Source organism: Protomyctophum parallelum (assembly GCF_964188405.1).
Source record: "Protomyctophum parallelum genome assembly, chromosome: 18".
Classification (NCBI taxonomy): Eukaryota; Metazoa; Chordata; class Actinopteri; order Myctophiformes; family Myctophidae; genus Protomyctophum; species Protomyctophum parallelum.
The window spans coordinates 29,998,680-30,022,361 of record NC_139716.1 but is presented as its reverse complement, the minus strand read 5'-3'; the positions used below and the strand labels follow the sequence as shown (position 1 = coordinate 30,022,361).

General features: G+C 41.9%; 2 protein-coding genes across 3 annotated transcripts; one reads left to right on the top strand and one right to left on the bottom strand.

The window, feature by feature from the left end:
- Positions 1–5,368: 5,368 nt before the first annotated feature.
- On the bottom strand, positions 5,369–14,564 carry cideb (cell death inducing DFFA like effector b; the record flags this gene model as incomplete). The annotated part of the gene is made up of 5 exons (XM_083788784.1): positions 14,504–14,564; positions 9,308–9,422; positions 8,027–8,185; positions 6,292–6,491; positions 5,369–5,510 (listed from the first exon to the last, which is right to left on the bottom strand). The coding sequence occupies exons 1-5, from the start codon at positions 14,527–14,529 to the stop codon at positions 5,369–5,371; spliced, it is 642 nt and encodes a 213-aa protein (XP_083644910.1). The 5' UTR covers positions 14,530–14,564.
- A 2,315-nt stretch (positions 14,565–16,879) lies between these two features.
- On the top strand, positions 16,880–23,634 carry tinf2 (TERF1 (TRF1)-interacting nuclear factor 2). Of its 2 annotated transcripts, none has more exons than XM_083788808.1 (10): positions 16,880–17,112; positions 17,794–17,996; positions 18,383–18,496; positions 18,672–18,767; positions 19,099–19,209; positions 19,380–19,503; positions 20,482–21,346; positions 22,161–22,222; positions 23,128–23,189; positions 23,279–23,634. In XM_083788808.1, exons 1-10 carry the CDS (start codon positions 17,082–17,084, stop codon positions 23,402–23,404), a joined length of 1,794 nt encoding a protein of 597 aa, XP_083644934.1. In that variant the 5' UTR covers positions 16,880–17,081; the 3' UTR covers positions 23,405–23,634. The 2 variants fall into 2 exon arrangements, with proteins under 2 accessions (XP_083644934.1, XP_083644933.1); XM_083788807.1 differs by lacking the exon at positions 16,880–17,112 and adding an exon at positions 17,399–17,522.
- Positions 23,635–23,682: the final 48 nt, after the last annotated feature.

Here is a 23,682-nt window from a genome sequence, read left to right as displayed (position 1 = left end):
GGAAAAAAAGACCTAATTCGGCACTTCGCCTACCGGTACTTGAGTCTTTAGGTCGAATGTGTAGGTGAAAATAACACTAATTTCGGTTTCAGGCCTAGCCAATCCATATTTAACTTAATAACCGCGTGGATGCCCTGGACAAGTAGACAACAGACACACACAGTCACAGACCAGACCGACTTCTAGCTTTCCTCCTACAGAGCATACAATTCATGTAGCCTACTTCCCTGTGATTTAAGGCATAATTATTTTGAAAATGTTCAGCACAGCCCAAACAGAGATTAAGGCCTATTTCCTGCTGCTAAAATATGCACTCATGGCGATTAACAAACTGGTCAGGCTCCTACTTGGCTACCCCGAACCCACCTTACCCCTGCCCACTTTGACAGGCTGGGATGGCTTTTTTTGATTGATTGAAATATTTATTAACAGTTTGTAGAATTTACAGTACATTTTAAGCACAAACTCAATACAAAGACTGTCAACTGTGAGTGGACGACCCAATTAAGCATTACACTTGTTTACAACAGGGTCCACATTGTTCAATTCATCAAAACATTTAAAGACATACAACCATTTAGAGACATACAAATAGACATTTCTATGTAGCTAAAGAACAGAACAGGAATTCATCATATGGGAAGCAAAAAAGGGAAAATATACAAGCACTGGGAAAATATACAATATACAGTGAGGGAAATGGGGTGGGGGGGTGGGGGGGATTCAGATTTTACAGAGGCCAGTTTCGAATTGCAGCCATCCGTAGGTGCCCTTTGAGAGCGGTTTTGAAGGAGTCAAGGGATTCACATGTCTTAATGACTGTTGGTAGGGCGTTCCACATTTTGGTGGCATAGGAGCGAAAAGAATTTAGTCCCTTGTTTGTGCCGAATCTGGGTTGTACATGGTTTGTTGCACTCCCTCTGGTGTTGTGGGTGTGGACTTCGTTTACATTAAGGAAGTATTTAGACAGGTACATGGGTATCTTGGTGGTGTATCGAATCTTGTGGACCAGACCCATTGCAAGATGCTGTACTCTGTCGACGACCCTAAGCCATCCCAGCCTGTCAAAGTGGGCAGGGGTGAGGTGGGTTCGGGGGGTGAGGCCAAGTAGGAGCCTGACCAGTTTGTTTTGGGAGGTCTGGAGCCTTGTTTTAAGGGCCTTTGAGGTGCTGTGGTACCAAGAGGTGGATGCATAGTCAAAGAAACCTTGTACGAGGGCTCCTGTTAAGGTCTTCAAGGTGTTTTTGCTGACCAGTGAGGAGATCCTGTAAAGGAATCTTGTTCTTTGATTGACTTTTTTGATTACGTTGGTGGCCATTTTATCACCGGAAAGATTAGCCTCCAGGATGGAACCTAGGTAGGTAATTTGATCTTTTCGTGTGATAATATTGTCACCCACTCTAACCAAGAAGCCATCTGCCTTGCTAAGTTTACTATTTGATCCGAAGAGGATGGATTCAGTTTTTCCCAGGTGTAAGGATAGTTTGTTATCAGCGAGCCAGGTGCAGATTCTACCGAGTTCAGAGCTGAGGGTCTTTTCAACCTGCAGTTTGTTCCTGTCCGAGACCAGCAGTGCTGAGTCATCTGCGAACAGGAACAAGTTGCAGTCACAAGCTGAAGTCATGTCGTTAACATAAATTAGGAACAGTAAAGGCCCTAGTATGCTTCCTTGTGGGACACCACAGCTCACTGGGAGGGGAGGGGACAGTGTTCCGTTCACCTCCACCATCTGTTCTCTCCCCTCCAGGTAGGATTGCATCCAGCTCACTGATGTGCTATCAAAACCAATAGCTTTAAGCTTGTTAACCAGTATGGAGTGGTTCACGGTGTCAAAAGCCTTTTGGAGGTCCAGCATGACCATGCCGCAGTATTTTCCAGCATCCACCTCGTGTTTGATGTGATCGCTCAAATAGAGGAGGCATGTGTCAGTGGAGTGGGATGTTCTGAAACCAGATTGGAACTCGTACAGCAATTTATTAGTGGCAAGATACTTTTCAACCTGTTCATAGACTATTTTTTCCATCACTTTCGAGATGGAGCTTAGAATAGAAATAGGGCGGTAGTTGCCGGGTTCTAATTTACTCCCTTTTTTGTACAAGGGGGTTACTTTGGCCAGTTTAAAATCTTGGGGGACCTGTCCCTGTTTGATGGAGAGGTTAACTATGTGGGTGATGACTGGAGCTATGGAAAAGGCTGAGTCTCTGAGAAATTTGGAGGGAATATTGTCATGGCCAGTGGCCTTGTGGGGTTGGAGGGCACTCAGTTTTTTAAGTACCTCCTCGGTTGTTACCATTGCCATTTTAAAATCATCTTTACAAACACCAAGGTTTTTGTAGAAGGCTTTGATGTGCTCTACACCAAAACGCCCAGAGTGGGAGGGCAGTTTGCTAACCAGCTTTGTTGCAATGTTTGTAAAGAAGATGTTCAAGTGGTTGGCTACATCGAGTTTGTCAGTGATGAGGGTGTTATTCGATTTGATGTTTATGTTAGTAAACCTGGTTTTTAGTTTCCGACCACAGCCTAGTTGGTTGTTTAGTAACTTCCATAGCTCCCGAGGATTGTTTTTGATTTCCTCGGCTTTATCATTGATAAAGTTACATTAGGGCTTAGGGTCGACGACAGAGTACAGCATCTTGCAATGGGTCTGGTCCACAAGATTCGATACACCACCAAGGTACCCATGTACCTGTCTAAATACTTCCTTTAAACGAAGTCCACACCCACAACACCAGAGGGAGTGCAACAAACCATGTACAACCCAGATTCGGCACAAACAAGGGACTAAATTATTTTCGCTCCTATGCCACCAAAATGTGGAACGCCCTACCAACAGTCATTAAGACATGTGAATCCCTTGACTCCTTCAAAACCGCTCTCAAAGGGCACCTACGGATGGCTGCAATTCGAAACTGGCCTCTGTAAAATCTGAATCCCCCCCCCCCCCCCCCCCATTTCCCCTCACTTATATGTATCTTTTCCCTTTTTGCTTCCTATATGATGAATTCCTGTTCTGTTCTTTAGCTACATAGAAGTGTCTATTTGTATGTCTCTAAATGTTTTGATGAATTGAACAATGTGGACCCTGTTGTAAACAAGTGTAATGCTTAATTGGGTCGTCCACTCACAGTTAACAGTTTTTGTATTTGTTAACTCACAGTTAACAGTCTTTGTGCTCTGCAAACTGTTAATAAATATTTCAATCAATCAATCAAAAGATTGTTTCCAATATTAAATCCATCAGAAGTTAATGACACAAATATAGCCTGCCCTACAGTACTATGCAAAAACATCATATTGATTGATTGAAATATGTATTAACAGTTTGCACAATTACAGTACATTTCAAGCACAAACTCAGTACAAAGACTGTTAACTGTGAGTGGACGACCCACGCATTACACTTGTTTACAAGAGGGTCCACCTTGTTCAATTCATCAAAACATTTAGAGACATACAAATAGACACTTAAAACATTTACAGTGAGGGGGAAAAGGGGGTGGGGGGGGGGCAGTTTCAAATTGCAGCCGTCCGTAGGTGCCCTTTGAGAGCGGTTTTGAAGGAGTCAAGGGGTTTGCATGTCTTAATGACTGTTGGTAGGGCGTTCCACATTTTGGTGGCATAGGAGCGAAAATAATTTAGTCCCTTGTTTGTGCCGAATCTGGGTTGTACATGGTTCGTTGCACTCCCTCTGGTGTTGTGGGTGTGGACTTCATTAACATTAAGGAAGTATCTAGACAGGTACATGGGTATCTTGGTGGTGTATATAAACAGTGTCATAAGTGTTTGGGGGGACATTGTTCATATTATTTTATGTATGCTTCCCTCACAGTGGGTGACTCAGAAAGGAGACTGAAATATCGACTTCCACTATCAGAGATGCGGGTCTTACGGACTGCAGCTTCAGCGCCGGGAACACATCCCCAGTTAACCCCCCTCCAGCAACCTCACTCTCCCGCCCCAGCAGCCTCCTTAATCCTCAACCAGTGCAACATGCTGTCACTTCCCGTGCTCATCACCGACAGCCTGAGGGCGCTGTGGGTGCGTTCAGACCAGGCGTGTCAGCAGCTGGCGGAGCTGGACACCGTGGCGGAGCTGGTCGAGGCCCTCGACACGTTCCCGTACCCGACCAGGGGGGAGATGGCCGCTCTGGCCCTCCGCTGCTCGCTGCACCCGGACCAAGTCAGGGTGTGGTTCATGATCCAGAGGCTCCGCCATGGCCTCAGCTGGGACAGCGAGGACATCCGCGAGGTCAGGGAGAGACTCCTGCCCGGGTCAGCGACGTCCTGCTCGGGTCGGACTCGGGGGGACGAGGTCGAGGAGGGCGTGCGGGACAAGAGAGGAGAAAAGGCAAGCGAGGGGCAAGGGGAGGAGGACCGTATGAGTGTGGCAGAGAAAAGGCGGGAGGGAGGGAATGGCGAAGGAAAGACAATGGGACAGGAGCGAGGTGGCACATCGAGGAAGAAGCTGGGAAGAATGATGGAAGAGGCGGAGAAGAGCAGAAAGGCAAGGTACAGAGATGAGAAGAAAACGGAGACGGCTGCGAAAAGGAAACGGAAGACATCATGGCTAAAAGACATGGATCAGTTGAAGCTGCTGAGAGATATGTTTATGGCCCGCTCGTACCCCACCAGCGATGACTACGACCGCCTCGTTTCGCAAATGGGAGTCAAACGTAGCTGCGTCGCTAATTGGTTTGCAGATCTACGCTTCCGGATCAAGCACGGCAACAACCCGGTCTGGCTGACGAAGCATACGTGTCACCTTATCCGCCGAAGAATCAAGTACAGGCACAAGATGAAGGCACTGGCTAAGGAAAAGGCGATAAAGGGAAACCAACACTGATAGGTGAACCCGGAAACGGAGCGACATGTCATTTTCATTTGTGTTTATTTTAATTTGGAAGATGTACATAGTTACACATTCACATAAGCACATACAGTATACTGTGGGAGAGCAGCTCATAAGATCTTAAAAGAAAGTTCTGTTCTGTTCTGTTTCTGTATCTGTACGTTTGTGCACATACAACATGTATGTTTCTTGTGAGAAAAACATTTTGTTTTTTTGTTTTTCATTTCCTGTTCAACTGAAATTAATTTATTATTACCATATATTAGCAATGCTATGATAACAATCTGCCATATAAAGCATGCTATGTAGCCTGTCACTAAATGTTAGATTCACTTTTTTTTGGCCATTTTTTCTTCTTTTCTGTATTTCTTTAACTGATCAGTGTTAAGGTATCCTTGCTTGCTTACGATAGGTTGTAATACCAGCGTTGTTGACAATCTTGAGAAATGTCTTCCTATTTAGGATTAAGAAAAGAAAAAATGTGTGTTGTTAATATCCAATTAAATGGATGATTCCAAGCTTAGTTCCAGGTAGCTACGTATTCATCTCTCTGTGGCTGCCAGAACTCGGCTCCTTCAATGATGCGACCGATCATGGAAGCGGATTTGATCAGCAGGTGTCCGGCTGCATGGAGCAAAGTGGAGGCTACACGCAGAACTTCTCTGAGGAAAGGACAGAGAAAGAGAGAGTCATCTAAAAATAGCCCCGCTTGCAGACTAAATTAAACTATGGTTAGACGCTGTTGCTTGCTGACAAGAACTGATCCTGTTTTAGGCCTTAATTTAGAAAGTAATCAACAAATTGTATAATCATGTTTGTTACACTTCACTACTTTAACAAAGTAATTCATTTCACTAATTACAATCTAAGAAGCTAATCAGGAATCAAAGGATTACATTTTCAAACCTTCTAAACCGGCATACTGTATGTTGGTGTGAGTCTTTCCGTATTACTCTACTACTTAGTCCAGGGGCCGAGCCAGATTTTGGTACCACCTAAGGTACCAAAATCTAAGTAGGTACTAAGTATTCAGTAGCTTAATGCAAGTTCTTGCCGATTATGTGGCAACACATTTTTAAGTAGCATGTGACAAACTGGGGGTTTTCATGATTCTGAATCCATTCCAAGCATTAGTTTTGCATGGAAAACACGTTTTCAGCCCAAGGAATGTTTTTCGTACAAAACTAATGCTTGCAATGGATTCAGAATGATGAAAATCTGACACGTCACATGCTACTGTAAGCATAATGGAATTTGGAAAATGTTGCCTTATGGGCCTATAGGTTGTTAATGGTATGGTCACATATAACTGGCATTAAGCTACTGAATTGGAAGATGTATCATACCAAAATATGTTACGGCCACCTTAGGTGAGAGCTACACTCCGGTATGCATTTTCAACTAGGCTACAGATGTACTTGCATCTGTTCATCTTTAACTAACCGTAGTATTTTCTTGGGGCCCAGACATTGGAACTCGGCACCGACAGAATAAAGGCCCTTAAAGGTCGCATTGACATTCAGAGAACCAAACACATCCGTGGGATTCATCTTGTACAGGTCAAAGGTCACACGGGCTATGTCTTTTCCAGTCCGCTGAGTCCCGGGCCTGTAATATTCCTGAGACTTGGTGACAACTGCACCCTGGTGGTAAGAGACAAAATGTGAAACAGAAGTTACATTTTCATGAATGTAACTCTGAATATTGTTGCACAAGTCTAGTACAGTAGTTCTCAAACATTTTCATATCAAGGACCCCTTATTAGCCTGCGAACCCCCATTTGAAAAGATATGCCAGGGGCCCCCATAAAAGAATATTTTTATGCAGTGATTCTCAACTATTTTATTTTCAAGGACCCTCAGTTTGACATGCATTAGGCTACGGACCCACTTTTAATGGCATTTCTATCTCTGGGACCCTAATATAGTAAAATCTATGTTAATTTAACTCAGTGTACAAATGTAACCATTAATTCCATTCATACACTCTCCGAGTTAGAGACCCATAAGGGTCCATTTGGTTCACAACTATCATTTAGCTGGGGACCCCCTGGAACTCCCTCAAGGACCCCTGGGGGTTCCTGGACCCCACTTTGAGAACCACTGGACCAGGGCACCACTAGAACAGAAAACAATCATGTATTTGCCATTGTCCAACAATCATTTGCCATTGTCCAACAATCATAGGGCGGGCAAAGTCAAAAGAGATTAGAACTGTAGGGGAGGAGGGGACCATGGGACGAAGGCTTTTACAGCCGGAATGCGTAGGGCGTTATTTCTAATGTTCTTTGCCGCTTAAATAAAGGCTTTTTTACTGTAGCAGAGTGCCTTGGACCTCTTTTTGTATTCTCATTATCGAACCCTCACCAACGTGCACCGGCACTTCTTCTTTCTATTCAACGTAGGGGAGGAGTATTTATGTGATCAAACAGACAGAGATAAGATGACATTTCATTCAATCCAGAGGGGTAATAATACACAATACAATCTCTACAGTGTTTATTTATTTGACACTTTGGGGTAGACCTTTTAGTTTAATGATGTAGGACATACATGGGCAGCTGGTGGCCTGGGGGCCCACCTTCACTTAATGTGGTCCCCAGGTTAATATCAGAATACTGATATATTATTGATTTGCAAACACGACACGCTTTAATTACTTAAGTCTAAATTAGTATAGCTTAATGAGTAGTATTAAAATGTCTTTTTTTTATGTCCAATGTATTTGTATTTAGTTTATAAAGTTAACATAATTAAAAGCATTTGAAATGAAATAAAAATGTTACTTTTCAAGATTCCAATTGAAAAATAGTAAAACATTATTCAGGATTTAAATTCAAATAATAGCAAAAATAGCTTGCGACGTGTTTTGAGTTTACAGGTCGTCAATTTTTTGCTACAACAGTACTATGCAATGTGGCCTTCTGGAGTGAATGTGGGAATATGGTGGCCCTCTCCATCGTCAAAGTTTCCCACCCCTGATGTAGGACGTGTATCAACCATAGACTGTAAAAGGTATTGTGAGAGGGAGGGTGACTGATTTAACCTGTTGTGCCTTGATCAAGTCCATGCACAACAGGTGCGCAGCCACACCCAGCTCTGAGTCCAGTTCTAGTTTGACTCAGGCCAGGTGTGACTGCTTAAATCAGTCACCCTCCCTCTCACAGGTATCAACGTACTGTCTGAGGTGTCCATGTCTGTTCGGGCTCTAGGACCATGAGAACGGTGTTGTCAGGCAGGACCATGAGGAACTCCTCTGAATCCACCTCGGTACCATCCTCCTCACACACCAGAGAAACACATAAAGCAGACAGGGACAGCAGGAATGCCTGGCATACCTGCAATATAAAAAAAAACATAAAAATACCTTTTTTTGTACATCCAAAATCCTGCACATACATGTTTATTTATCATAATGGAAATATAGCAGCAATTAAAGGGGGGTGAAACCTAGCCTGGGGACCAGAGACAAATCTTCCGGTGCAAAAATATATAGTGCTATATCTTGCGCCAACCCTCACCCCTTATCCCTAAAATAAAAAATAAAAATAGTTCAAATAGCCGATCTACAAGCGTGTCGATGTAGATGGGCTAGTTGAACTATTTTAGAATGTTTTTTCCAAGATGGTAAAATATGGCAAAGAAGTTTAATTATAAAGGGTAAGGCATGCCCAAGGTAGGGCCACTAGTCTGGCCACACGAGGCTAGGTGAAACCACACTAGGCCGCCGTAGTCTGAAAACTCACCTCTGCAGACTCCATCTTAGCCCCTAGCACTTGCCGTAGCACTTGTCCTAGCCTCGACAACCTTACAGGCGTATGCAAAGGCTCAACTTATGTAATTTAGATAGCATTTTATGTAGACATACAGCACTATATAGTGTATACTCATAGTTTCATTGTACAGTTATTCTACTGTTAGACGGATGTTAGGTTCTTAGCTTATCCTATGATTCTTGATGACTATTTTTATGGATTTGATGTATTACCATGTTTTGTTCTTCCTTACTGTAAATCGCTCTGGATTAAGAGCGTCTACTAAATGCCTAAATTGTAAATTGTAATCAAGGGTCAGTCTGGTAATTAGTTACCAAACTTGATTTGAATCTTCTGTATAGTTTGTAACCTGAACTGGAAAACAAACTACTACTTAGGGTTTCATGCCCTGTAACTGGAACAGATAGAAATCCAGTGGGCACCTTAACCTTGTAGGCACCTCAACAATAAATTGACCAACCAGCATTGATCACTGGAACAGCGACAACTAAATCATGATCCTGACCTTGCCGGCTGGCGACTTCTGACCTTCAAACATGGCAAACTATGTTCCCGGGGTGTATGGCTGCCAGGACCCTGTGGTGGTGGCCGAGTATTTTATCTCTATGCCACCTGGATGCTCAAACTCTGCTGTTTTAGCTCTCATTCTCACTCCCTTTGCCCAGTTGTGATGTCAACGCTCACCCTTTCTCTCAGTTCTTCTAAAGTCCCTGCTGTGATGCCCTTCCGGGTCGCCCTGTTGTGGGTACACACTCTGAAGGGTCGTTGTGGAGGGGACCATACACGCTTGGTCACTGATCTGTGATGAGAGAAGATGGATGAATAATGATGATGAATGAATGAATGAATGAAGGCATATCAATCCGAATGACCAAAAGTTTGCCTTGAAGTCACTGGGCTGTATTTTGCGTGTCTTAAGTACCAGGTCTTATTCCCTAACTTGAGTAAACTAAAGACCTGGAGGCATGATCAATGCTCTTTGGCCACTCAGAATAGCCAAATGGCATTGATCACGCCTCCAGGTCTTTATAGTGGGGTTCCGTCTCCATGTTAAATTTAGTTGTCATTTACAACTCATGTAAAAGTTTCACTTTCAGTACTAATTTGAAGGTGAGGGTCTATAGAACCATTTTGGTTCGAGTGGCAATCACCAAAATAAAAGAATTGGCCTCTAGGGGGCGTAGTCAGGTGCCAACCCCCATCAGCCCTACCAAAATATGTAAACTGTTGTAACTTTTGATTAAATTATCCAATCTGAACATATGATATATGTATGGATTCACAATCAGGAGTAGCAGTTGGTACGTAAACCTTATTAGACATATAATATTTGTTTACACCCAGTATTGGTGTAAATCCACAAAAATAGCAGGAAAAACGAGCTAAAAACTAGTAGTGGGGTCCCTAGACAGACCATCATTTACAACTCAACAAAAGTTTAACTTTCACTTCTAATTTGTAGATAATGACCTATAGTACAATTTTAGTTCGAGTGGCAAGTCTACAAATTAAAAAATATATTTCTTTTTGCCAAATTTACAAAATGGCCAAAATCGGAATTATGTTTATTTGAAAAATGTCTTAATTTTCTTATATTGCTGTTTTTTCTTTGTTTTTCTTGCTATATCAAGTTAATCCTGTGTGAGGAATCAACTGGATTTCAAATATTAATGTTTTTAATAATCTGATATAGAAACAAAATAAAGATGGCTGCCAATGTACATTGAATTACTACATTACGCCTAACTTCTATCCTGTTGAACCTAGAATGGTGCCTATACCTATGTTATCATGAATGACTAATTGTATAAAAACAAAATACATATAATAGGACAATATATAATATTTCACACAAATGAGACAATGCAGTACATATGTGGGGAACTAAAGTTAGATATTGGAATATAATACACCACTCCTGTGTTATATTTGTTTATTTTATTCTTTTAGTTATACTATGTACTGCTACTATAGGGGGCAGAGTAGCAGGTGTGTCTTAATTGTTCAGACTTGGTAGCTTGTTAGTTATAAGACTAAGCATACTGCAGAAGAGCATGAGCTGCACTGATTGCTCTCCTGTGGTATTGATATTTTGAAGGTAAGCAAAAAAGTTAAACATGTCATGAAGGATCCTAAAGTGTTTTTTATGAATATGGATAGTCATGGAGTGCCACGATACGGTCTTCTCCCAGCGCAACTGCCTTGTCGTTTATCTCTTGGGTGAGTTCTACCTTCTGGAACGAATGGTCTGCTGCATATGTTTCTTCACCACAAAAGAGACATTTATTACGATTAACAGGTGCACCAGTCCGGCATGATCTTCTTGCCAATGCCACAGCACCTCCAGAATGCCTTTTTTTTGCACTGTCAAGTGCTGTTGCCCTATACAGATGCGGACAAGTTGTATGCCAGAATGCACGATTTAGCTTCATGGATTCTGCATCTGGAAGTTCAACGTCTGGGTGGGCAGAAGCGTCAATTGCTCTGAACTGACTTGCAAGGCCTATGATGTGTAGGCTCCTTCTCTACGACTGGCAACTGGATTTGCAAGAGGGCAAACAACACTTTCCTCAGTTTGCTTTTGGCACAAAATGCACAACTGCCATTCCGTTGTCCCAGCCATAACAGACAAATACTTTATCCAGGTTTAGTTTTCTGTTAGGGTCATATCATGAGAAAATATAGAAAATATTATATTACTATATTATTATATAACTTTTGTATTTAACAGTTTGCCTCAACATATTAATAGATACAAGAAAACAGTCAGCAGTGCATAGCTACATTCACATTTACCATTGTAATAATAATGAAAATAATGAAAACACAATTTCTTCCTCGGCATAATTGCTATACTGTAGCTAGCCTTTAGTTTTAGCCTGTGCTATAGCTACAGACTACTTTGGTTAATGCCAGCTCATACTATTGGGATGTAGTACTTTGGCCACTTAATTATCCCACATGACTATCCATATTCATAAAAAAACACTTTAGGATCCTTCATGACATGTTTAACTTTTAACAAGCTACCAAGTCTGAACAATTAAGACACACCTGCTACTCTGCCCCCTATAGTGGCAGTACATAGTATAACTAAAAGAATAAAATAAACAAATATAACACAGGAGTGGTGTATTATATATTATTATTATATTATTATATCTAACTTTAGTTCCCCACATATGTACTGCATGGTCTCATTTGTGTGAAATATTATATATTGTCCTATTATATGTATTTTGTTTTTATACAATTAGTCATTCATGATAACATAGGTAATATTAGGTATAGGCACCAACATCACCATTCTAGGTTCAACAGGATAGAAGTTAGGCGTAATGTAGTAATTCAATGTACATTGGCAGCCATCTTTATTTTGTTTCTATATCAGATTATTAAAAACATTAATATTTGAAATCCAGTTGATTCCTCACACAGGATTAACTTGATATAGCAAGAAAACAAAGAAAAAACAGCAATATAAGAAAATTAAGACATTTTTCAAATAAACATAATTCCAATTTTGGCCATTTTGGTAATATGGCAAAAATATATATCTTTTTAAATTTGTAGACTTGCCACTCGAACTAAAATTGTTCTATAGGTCATTATCTACAAATTAGAAGTGAAAGTTAAACTTTTGTTGAGTTGTAAATGATGGTCTGTCTAGGGACCCCACTACTAGTTTTTAGCTCGTTTATCCTGCTATTTTTGTGGATTTACACCAATACTGGGTGTAAACAAATATTATATGTCTAATAAGGTTTAAGTACCAAATGCTACTCCTGATTGTGAATCCATACATATATCATATGTTCAGATTGGATAATTTAATCAAAAGTTACAACAGTTTACATATGTTGGTAGGGCTGATGGGCGTTGGCACCTGACTACGCCCCCTATAGGCCAATTATTTTATTTTGGTGATTGCCACTCGAACCAAAATGGTTCTATAGACCCTCACCTTCAAATTAGTACTGAAAGTGAAACTTTTACATGAGTTGTAAATGACAACTAAATTTAACATGGAGACGGAACCCCACTATTAGTTTACTCAAGTTAGGGAATAAGACCTGGTACTTATAAGACACGCAAAATACAGCCCATAGTGACAAAGCGTGAAAGTGAATTGTATGCCATCTCATAATAACACGATTGTAAAAATGAAAAACATGAAAATAATTTAAACTTAACAGATCAGGTTTATCTATCTCGGTGAAAAGTGATACACACACATGCACGTTGCATAATAAATGCAAATAGATTGCACTAGCTCTGTGATACTATTTTGTGGAAGAGCGGCTGATATTTAATTACTTTAGTCATAAAAGCTTCCTCTAAGCTAGAGTCAAAGGTGCAGTCCACTTCACTTGCCAGAAGTGTACCTCCCAGCCCTGGCAGAGTAGTTCTGAAGTAGTTCCAACGGATTGTGTGCCCCTGGTTTTTCCCTAGTGGGACTGATTGAGGGTAGCTATACTGGGACGTAAGTCGGGACTTGATCACTCTGGGCTGGGTCGCCTGAGTGAGGGGTATGATGTTGAGAGACCCGAAACCCTGTTGACCTCAGGATACATCACTGAGGATACGTCCCAGGTGCATTCATGCGATGGTTTTTTTTGTGACCACGGGCCACCCCAGCGAGGCGTCTGGAGTGGTACCGCACCGACAATCGCATCAGGTTGTCCCCAAGCAAGGACTGCCGTGTCAATGTCCAGCCAAGTGGAGGCATCATAGCTTGATATAGAGGGCCACTTCGAGGCCAGCACACATCACACCCAGGGGGGCAGTCAGACAGATATTTTGTGAAGCCTGAAACTCCTGAAAGTTCATATAATGGCCTGTTGTGGTGCTGTCACTGGACCCAAAAAAACCCATAGCCCCATAGAAGTCCATGTATTTGGGCCCAACTTCACCTAGACTGTGTATTAACTTAATAAACATGGTCATGAATACTTTCTGCTTCCAGTCACTAGTTTAAAGTCTCATTTCTAATGTCATAACATTCTTTTTGGAAAATTATGGTCCCATTTATAAAATAAATGACCATAAAGTCGCGTATGTTCTGAGGGGCGTGGCTACCGTTACAGTCTATATGATCGGGAGTCCCCACCCACTCGAGTCAAAATAAAAACCAACGGAGAAGAAGGGGGGAAGTCCCGCCTCGTTGTCTGGGCAGCCAATGGCCAGCTGGGCCCAAACGGAGCCAGCCAATGGCCAGCTGGGCCCAAACGGATCTAGAAAGATGGCGACTTACAGTGCAGGAATAACAGGCTTCATTTTACGTCCATGTTAGACCCGGGGAACGCTTTGTCCATATTTTTTACAGTCTATGATCACACCATATAACTGCATGGTCACCAAATAGTGTCATCAGTATTGCACTGTAATAACAGAAAAATAAAGCTTTGCTATTACACATTAGTTACTACCCACTCCTGCCCCGCAAACGGGTGTGGCGGGTGGCAGGGTTGTCCCTGTCCATCATGGTATAGTATAATGTGATATCAGATATCCGGTAATTTCCACTCATGAATTCAGATCCGTATCGGATTATGTAAACCGAAATGGAAATGGGAATCTGTTTAAAATCTACGTTAATTTACGTTCCATCTAAATCTAGTCTAATGAGTTTCATACAGTAGATAAGTATAGGTATAGGTTGTTGAATAGAATCACGATGGCCCTACATACAGCATGCATGTGTGCGCACGTGCGCACGCACGCACGCACGCACGCACGCACACACACACACACACACACACACACACACACACACACACACACACACACACACACACACACACACACACACACAGTGTTTTGAGTATAGTTACACCATTTATCACCGCATGTAAATAGTTATCTGTAGACTACACTTACTTTAACAATGAAGATGTCACATCCATTCTTCTTTTTGTCTCCTCCTGAAAGGTTTATATTTCTCAGTGACTGTAGTTCTGTGTGTTCCCCACCGATTGCAGTTGAGTTACTGTATTGGAATTACCCTGCATGTACCTATTTGACCCAGCAATCCCTCTGTGGACTTATGACCCAATGATTCAGATGGACAACAGCAGAACCTCCTCCTGTGTTAAGCGCATGCTCTCTCTCTCTCTGCATACACAAATAGTAAAGGTGCAGTAGAGTTACACTTACAAAATCATAGCATGTGTTTTCATGATACAATAGGCATGTCACTCAGCGTCTCCGCCATGTGTGGCGGCTGCCAATTATAGTAGAGACACTACAATACTTTGCCAGCCTTTTTGCCTCCTTTTTGGGCATCCCAAGTTGGAACCCTCTAACAACCAGTCTGTGGGTATAGGCCTATGCCCTAGGTTGCCGAATATAAAAACAAATAGTCTGCACCTATAGCCCAGCTCTGAGATGGTATTTAGAAGTGGTTGGTATTTAATGACCTTGGTCATAAAGGCTTCCTCTAGGCTGTAGTCAAAGGTGCAGGCCATCTCTAATATACAAACACTTCCCTGGACTGGTCTTCATCAACCACAACAACGCAAACGTGCGTCCTGCCCACCCAATCAAAGATTATGGAGTGTGTGTGTGTCAGCGGTCAAAGGACAGCAGTTGAAGCAAGACTTTTATTGCAGTCAATGGAATGAAGTTGGCACGGACGATCATCTTTTAGGGATGGACACTGTACTTTAATCATCTGCAATAAAAGTCCTTTGACTGCTGATATTCACCATTTGACGTGGACAGTCAATAACAATGAACAATTGATTACAGTATTCCATAATAAGTTTCAGTAGCAGGGGTCTCCCACTCCCACCCCACTTAAACAAAGGCTGGTTCTAGGGGGGACAGGGGTGTGCAGAGCCTATATACCCAAACGTGCGTCCTGCCCACCCAATCAAACGTTATGGAGAATATTTATTTTTAGCCAATATAAAAAATACCACAAAATATCAGTACTATTTATCATTTCTGATTGGGTGGGCATTTTAGAGACATTTAAACCCATCTGAACACTGTGCCATCGGTGCTGTTAACCGACAGGCTAGAGCAATTGCCCTTTTGCCCTCTCGACAGCAATGTGCTATTTTGAAAGTTAGTTTTTTGTAACTTTTATTTTAATTTTGTACAGTATACAGTGGCCCATGGTGACATTGATGATGATGATGGCCACTGTATACTGTACAAAATTAAAATAAATAAAATTGATCAATGATTGATCAATTCTTGATTACAAGCTTCTAATATATTATTTATGCCCCAACATCTATAAATCTCACACACTATATTCACACACACACACACACACACACACACACACACACACACACACACACACACACACACACACACACACACACACACACACACACACAGAAGTGTGTATTTGTATGTATAATGGAGGACCCTGATGTAAACATGTCTTAGTGCTTTTTCTGATTTTAACTGTACTGTACTATCGTTTGAACTGTACCCATTCTACAAACTGTGAATACAAGTTTCAATCATCAATTTCAAACCCCCCATTGGTAACATTTCTGCTGGTGATGGGCTGTGCTATTATGGCTTAATATAATATGTGTAGAATACTAGTGTGTGTGTGTGTGTGTGTGTGTGTGTGTGTGTGTGTGTGTGTGTGTGTGTGTGTGTGTGTGTGTGTGTGTGTGTGTGTGTGTGTGTGTGTGTGTGTGTGTGTGTGTGTGTGTGTGTGTGTGTGTGTGTGTGTGTGCTTGCTTCAATCATCAAATCAATTTCTGCAGGCCTACCTTTTTGCGTGTATACCCATCATTTTCCAATGCAAGCAAGCCTGATAAAAGTATCAAACTCCCAAAATTCACCAAAACACAGAACATTTCATCTACTCTGTTTTCAGGGGAGGCCCCCGGCCCCCCAAACAAATCTCCTGGATTATCTCACAGTCCAATGTTGGCAGCCCTGTGTGTGTGTGTGTGTGTGTGTGTGTGTGTGTGTGTGTGTGTGTGTGTGTGTGTGTGTGTGTGTGAGAGAGAGTGTGAGTGTGCGTGTGCGTGTGTGTTTACTTTCAGCATAGGGAGGGGAGGGACTATGAACGATGGTAAAAACAGCTGAGCGCCACAAAGGACACGTCATATCCAGAATAACATTGGTTGTACTCGTTTCAAAACCCAATGTTGCCTGCGTGGACGGAGTTTAGAGTTTAAGCACACACATTTATACTAGACATTAATTAAGCACCTCCCGCTCGGAGTGCTCGGTGTGCTACAGCTAGCATACTGCGAAATAGGTTCGTTGAAGGCGGGAGCCCGGGTAGAAACAGCAGCTTCAGCTAGTAGGATTCAGATGTCAGACACAATCTGCGACAATAACTTGGGTGAATACGAGACGTCAGCGATTAAACGCTCTTTTTTTTAAATCTTTATCTTTGTATGCTGAGTTGCGGTTAAGTATATAAACTCGATCTCCGGGACCGGGGCAACTAAACGTTCACGCAACTGTTGTGAAAATGTCAGAGGAACGCGACACTACAGAAAACGGTATGTAAATATGGTTGAATGTCTAGGCCGATCTGTGTTATTAAAAACTTAATATAATATGAGTTCACTAGTGTACAGACCTAGTGTACTGTAACTAGATCCACCAAACTAACAATACCGTTACCGTTAATTACGGATGTGATTCATCCTCGGCCCCAAAAGGTAACCAACTTCAGCACTTACTTAGCCTATTTCGGGAGTCACTTGTGGACCACTGGTGTCCACAACTTGTGGTGCGTTGGTTTCTGTCTGTGTACCAGCAACTCAACCACCCTGGATTCGAACCCTCCCGTGTGGGAAACCAAATAGACCGCCTATCAAGCAAATCCCCCTGGAGGTTGTTCCAGGGGGAACTTCCATCATGCTGGCACAGTCACAGACACCACCATTATGGTACCTTCTTCAGCCAGGTGTGTTATGTCAACTTATGTGTACTGTTCATGTCTACTGTGGGTCTGTTAAAACCCTGCTGTCTGACTTGTCTGTTTGGGTGGCAAACAATTTCGGTCCTGATGAGACTGCAGTGAGCCCCTGGCCCAAAGCCTATTTACACCCTTTTGTTTGGTGTAGTTAGTAGGTGTAACTAACTACTGTATGAATCTGCAAGTCTAGTCTAGTATCGGCACTGAGTTCAGGGACATGATGATGTCCCGTCATCTTGATTGTTGATTGTTTCACCAGATGCAACCCTTCCTTTCTCCGCGCTGCGGCTCCTGGCTCCTCCTATCCGTCTGCTGTCTGCTGCCATGTGGAAAGTGGTGAAGCAGAGGGACGTGATGCAGTATGGGACTGTGGAGGAGATGGTAACGTCTGCCTGTGAGACGGTCCCTGGGTTGCTCACCTACAGACATCAGGGGAAGCTTACACTGGGCCTGAGAGCGCGGGTGAGTGTTGGGGGAAGAAGTGAGTTTTTTATTCTACTAACGGCTACAGACCTTGACTAGCCGATATATCCCAGTACACACATGACAATGTAGTGACAAAACAATTTTCAGTGACTGAATTTGAAACCTGTTTCAACTGAATTTCAATGATCAGAATGTTGTATATTGTATAATATTGATAACCATGTGCTCACATATGTATGTATGTATGTATGTATGACGGTAAAGCCACATTCTAGATAGCCCAAAGATGACAAGATGCTTGTTAAATCTGAAATACCTTAGTCACCACTTAAAACAGTTTAAACTGCTTTAATCAGAGTGTTGTATGCATGTTCCTTGTACAGTATGCGCTAGTTTAGTTCTCATTCTTCTCATTCTGACAGTTAATCTTGGAGCTTTGTCGTGGTGGTGATAATCCAGAACCAAAGGTGATAATCCCACACCTCGAACGGATCCGTGCTCCTGCAGCCTTAACTTCATCGTCAGCGTATCAAAAGGTAGTTCAGATTGGTGGCCCAAAACCACATTCCATTTGTCTGCCTAATGTAATACTCTTGAATGCTATAGTATGCCAAATCTTTAAGTGCAGACAATTTCAAGTTTCTTGAGATTCATTCATTCTATTTGTAAATACAATGACTAAAGTCAAATAAAGATTTCCTTTGTCTTTAGAAGAGGGATGTGAAAATTGAGAAGACGGTCGGTACGTTCCATGAGTTTGTTCAGACGCTTCTAAGGAACCCAGCTGAGAGAGAACACTTCTTCAAGGTCAGCCTTCTTCAAAATATGAATACAAACGTACTGTACATAGTGCACATACTTATTTCCCACCAATAATTGTATTAATTACTAATGGCAACCAAATATGTTTTTATGGAGTATCGGTATTACTATTTATGCATCTCAATATTGTGTTTTCTTTATCCATAACACTTTTTTTTTCTTTTTTGGATTGTACTGTATTACTTAAAGCTGCACTATGTTTTCAATGTAGCAATAAAACATTTGCATATAGGACAAATCCATATACTGTTCATAACTTCATAACTACTTCCATAACCATATGTCATCAAAAGTGTTATTTTCTTGTCATTACTAGGATATTTTTCCCGTGGATTATGGCCCCCATTTTGATCAGGCACTGGAGAAGTTACTGTGGGAGTTTCTAATCCGCATGGACCAGCTGCTTCCAGTCCCAAACCTAGCTCAGGTATAATCAGCTGCATCCCTTTTATTATTGCCATATTCATTCCAGTTTTTTAGGCAGGTGCTTCTATGATGTACATTATTACATAATGCGACAACACTCTAGTCTAATACCTACCGGTATGTTAATTCCTTTTTAGTAACTGTTTGACCATCTGAACTCTGTGATTTCAGACTGTGTCATGGCTCAGTGCCGCCCCACCTGTCCTGGAAGAGTGTGCACGTGCAGCCACCCAGCCTCAACTACTCAGTCTTTTGCTCCAGCACCAGGCCTGTCTGGGCCACTTGGAGACAGCAGGTACAATCTAATAGTTTGTATGCCTCATAGGATATAAGAAATCTAGGTGCAGGTCAGTGTATATATAGGGACAAGAGACTAAGGACAGAGATATACAGTAAGAGACCTGCGAGACAACATAGTTCCTCTATCTATGGTCTGTGCACTTACCTGGCTGAGCCACCAGCCAGGCACACACAGACGCATACCTTTTTAAGTACACGTTAATTCATATTTTCAGTGTGTGTGTTTTAAAAAATCCATTCAAGTTCAATTAGTTATTCACAACAAAGAGACTAGTATACGGTATAGTATTCCACAGTAGTACATGACAGTAAGACCACCTTATGTGTCGTTTTAACTTTTAATATCCCGTTAAGCTATTTTCATGTCATTTTTAGAGTTTATTTGGACGGGACCATAAAGAGTGACAGGAAAGTCAGGGTGGAGAGATGGCATGACATGCAATGCAGGTCCATTGCCAGAATCTAAAAGGGGGGGACACTGGATAACTTCCAATCCCGATTTAGCAATCTGGTGCTGTCACAATACTACAGGGTAGTCGCTCTGTATAGACACTGTAAAGCCAGGTCCACATTGCCCCGACGATCGGCTGTGGACATGTATTATCCAATGTTGCTTTCCACCGCGCAATCTAATTGATATCAAAACAAGCGGCAGTTTTCTTTGCCTATTCTATAAAATCCACGAAAGTTTAATTCCCATTTATAAACTAAAGGCTTTTTATCTGAAACCGTTGTCTATACAGAGACATTCTAGAAAACCACAGCAGACGGCAGTAGAAAACATTTAGAGGAAGAAAGATGACCGTTAACATCTATTTAGCTGACTTTGTAAGCTGGCTCTCTGTAAGCGTGATGAGACTGCTGCTGGCTGGCCGTCTGGTTCGGGCAGAGATCTTAAGCTCTAGTTTTGATCACCCCAAACCACTGGCCATTACCCATATTTGTTTTTTAATCTTCTCCGTAATCTTTGCAGCTTCTCTTCCTCAAAACATGGGAGACTGTATCCTGACCTCACTTTCCCTTCCGCCTTCTGGGAGAGTGTCTTCAAATCAAAAAATGCAACATACGGCATCATCAACGTCCATCACCTCCAGTCCTGTGTCAGAGACTCATCACAAGACGTCCTTTATAACACCTGTAATAGGACTGATATGCAATGAAGATGTGCCAGCCATGATGGCATCCAAATCCAATAAAACGAAAGCCAGAGATGATATATTGGCAAGGTCACTACACGTGACCAACAAGGAATGTAAACAAAAGGGGAGCTCCAAATTCACCGTGGTCAGACAGATGGAAACGTCTGGGGACAGTAGAGTAGGAGGGGATGATGATGAAGAAGAGGCAGAGAGGGGAGCACCAAAAGGAACCAATGTTGCAAAACGCAAACAACCCCATATAAGTGAATCTGACTCGGAGGAGGAGGAGGTGGGGAGGGCCACAAGAAGTCAGAGGAAATGGATGAAAAGGAGTGCAAGAAATGGTGTGCCGAGCGGTAGGGAAAAAGAGTCCAGCAGAGAGCGACTAAGGAACCACATGCTCCAGCGGGGTCTGGAAACACTGAAGCTACCTGAACATCCATCCCTCTACCGCATTGTGACCTCTTGTCTGTTGGGTTCACCCAAAGTTCTCCTCAAGCGGTCTTCGGTCACAATAGACAGTCAGAATAGTGAAGCAAAGAAGACTGCCGTCACAATTGACAGTCAGAATAGTGAAGCAAAGAAGACCGCCGTCGGGCAACCACAAGGCGGAAGCAGGAAGTCAACTCGTACGCAGGCGAACCAGGATAGCAACACCAGAATGCCCGAGTTGGAGCTTGCTGACTTCGGTGATAAAGAGTAAGACATAACACATGGTCCTGCTGACAATGTTGACATAATGATTCATAATGTGCGATGTTTATACGTGGTTGTGTGCTGTGTCAGTGTCACACACTGAAATATTATATCAACAAGTTCTTGATCGTCTATTTTCGGTGTGCAACACCAGCACGAAACCCAAGCAAAACAAAATCCTACATTAGAGCTAGAGTAAGTGATATTGTTTGGTTAAAACAAAGGTTTTTGTTAAGGTTAAAGCTCTATATTCTGATACTATAGACATTATAGTTAACAAACACTCTATGCTAGAGTGTTTGTTCAGTAACAAAGGTCTTAAATAGAAAACATACCTTTTCAGCCAATCAGGAAGAGAGTGCACATTCATCAGCTTAAAATGTAGTGTTCTAGTGTTCATCACTTTCAATTTCTCTTGTTTAATCTGTATCCTATGTCAGACTGTGAGTTATCGCTACTGATTGGATAACAACATTGGTATCCTGACATGAAAATGCATTTTCTGTTTCTGTTTACTAAAGAGCTGGAGAGACTGGGAGACTCCCGTTACTGAACAAACATGTAGCAAATTAGCAATGATTACCAGAATATAGTAGCCTGTTTTCCAGCCGGATTCGCTGCGTTCTGTGATTTGTTTTGTCACTTTGCTACGTCTGAACAAATCACGGAACGCCGCGAATCAGGCTGGAAACCAGGCTAAGAATATAGAGCTATTTAACTTATTTTAACTAAACAAATCAACTTAACCTACCTTAAACCTATTTACAATTGAAATTATCTCATTTTATTGTAATAATGATTGAATGTGTTTGATTAGGAATCGTCCAGTATCACCAGTGATGAGCAGCCCCCCCTCTCTCCATCACAGAAACCACACGGGTGAGTTTTAAGAAATAAAACCGGTTCACTTGCAATTCTTAACGGGAGCCAATAGGGTGTAGCAGCTGATTATTTAAGTCTCTGAAAGCGACAACACATTTGCAACTGTTCAGCTTCAGTAATGCAAGGAGGGAGCCAGACACTCGTTTAATATCAAACCAAGCCACCTGACCTGACGTCCTCCTGAAATGTAGTGTTCCTTTAACATCTATAGTGCAGATGTGTGGAGGAGCGCTATAGTAAGTAGGGAATGTGATCGTGTCTGAGATGCCTCATTTAAAATACACTTAAATCCAGCCTTTGCTGCATTTCCATAATTTGTCGCAAAATGTTTGGTCGTGGACAATTTTTGTAAAGTTCTTGAAGTCATGGATGCTGTATTCAGGTCACAGGAGTATTGTTACATGTAATATTTTCAGTGTAACATCAGTATACACCAAAGAAAAGAAAAGGTCAGCCGTTTGTGTCTACCACTTTCATGCAGTTTTAATATTCAGCACTATGTTGTTTCAAGTTTCAGCCCTTTTGCTCATTTTATTGAAGTCAGTATGGCCCTCTGGAAGTAAATGCTGCCCACCTGTGGTCTAGTTAGAAGGATTATTAATAAGGCAGCGCGGAGTCCTAGAAGCACCGTTTCTGTGTCGTGGGATGGCTTGAATTGGTTGGGATCAAAAGGTTATTCAGTGCTGGTTGGAAATATTTTGTTAAAGAGTTTTAATAAAGCAAAGGAGTGATAAAGGTCTGTAGTTTTTTATATCAGAGGGGTAAAGAGTTTCTTAAAGAGTGGAGTAACTGGCTGACTTGGAAGGCGGATGAGAGGCAGCCTGAGGTTGTGGATGTGTTGGTGGTGGTGGTAATGAATGGGAGTAGGCAACTTGTCTTATTATAGACATTCTCTCCAACAGATGCTGAGGACGACGTCATAGTAGATTCTGAAGACGAGGCCACAAAGAACTTCAAAGACAGGGTATGTTAAGGCACATCTTAATCCAGGTCATTGTAATGTACACCATTCTTTCCCGTGCTGTGTGCTTAATGATTTTCTCCATCTCTCAGCTTTTTGTGAAGCGCTACTTCAAAACCAAACATGATACCTACGTGCCGACTTTGAGGGAGTTTTGGATGCCTGGGCTAACTAGGAGGAACTGGTCCTCTCCAACTCACAGACGCAGCCAGCGTTGAGTCTTAAAGTGTTTCTTCACCAGACTGTTGGGCGGTCATGATTTTAAAGACTTTACCAGGTGGTATTGTTTTTTTTAATGTATTAGTTTCTGCCCTGGATTTCAGTGAGTTTGACCTGAGATTTTGTATGATGTTGATTACACGTCACCAAATGTAATTTGCTTCATATTAGCCTATTTTCAAGAAGTAAAACCTGCTTCATATTAGCCTATTCTGAAGAAGTAAAACCTTTAATATGCATTGAACTTTGAACTTGTGCAATAGGCCCGTTACAATTA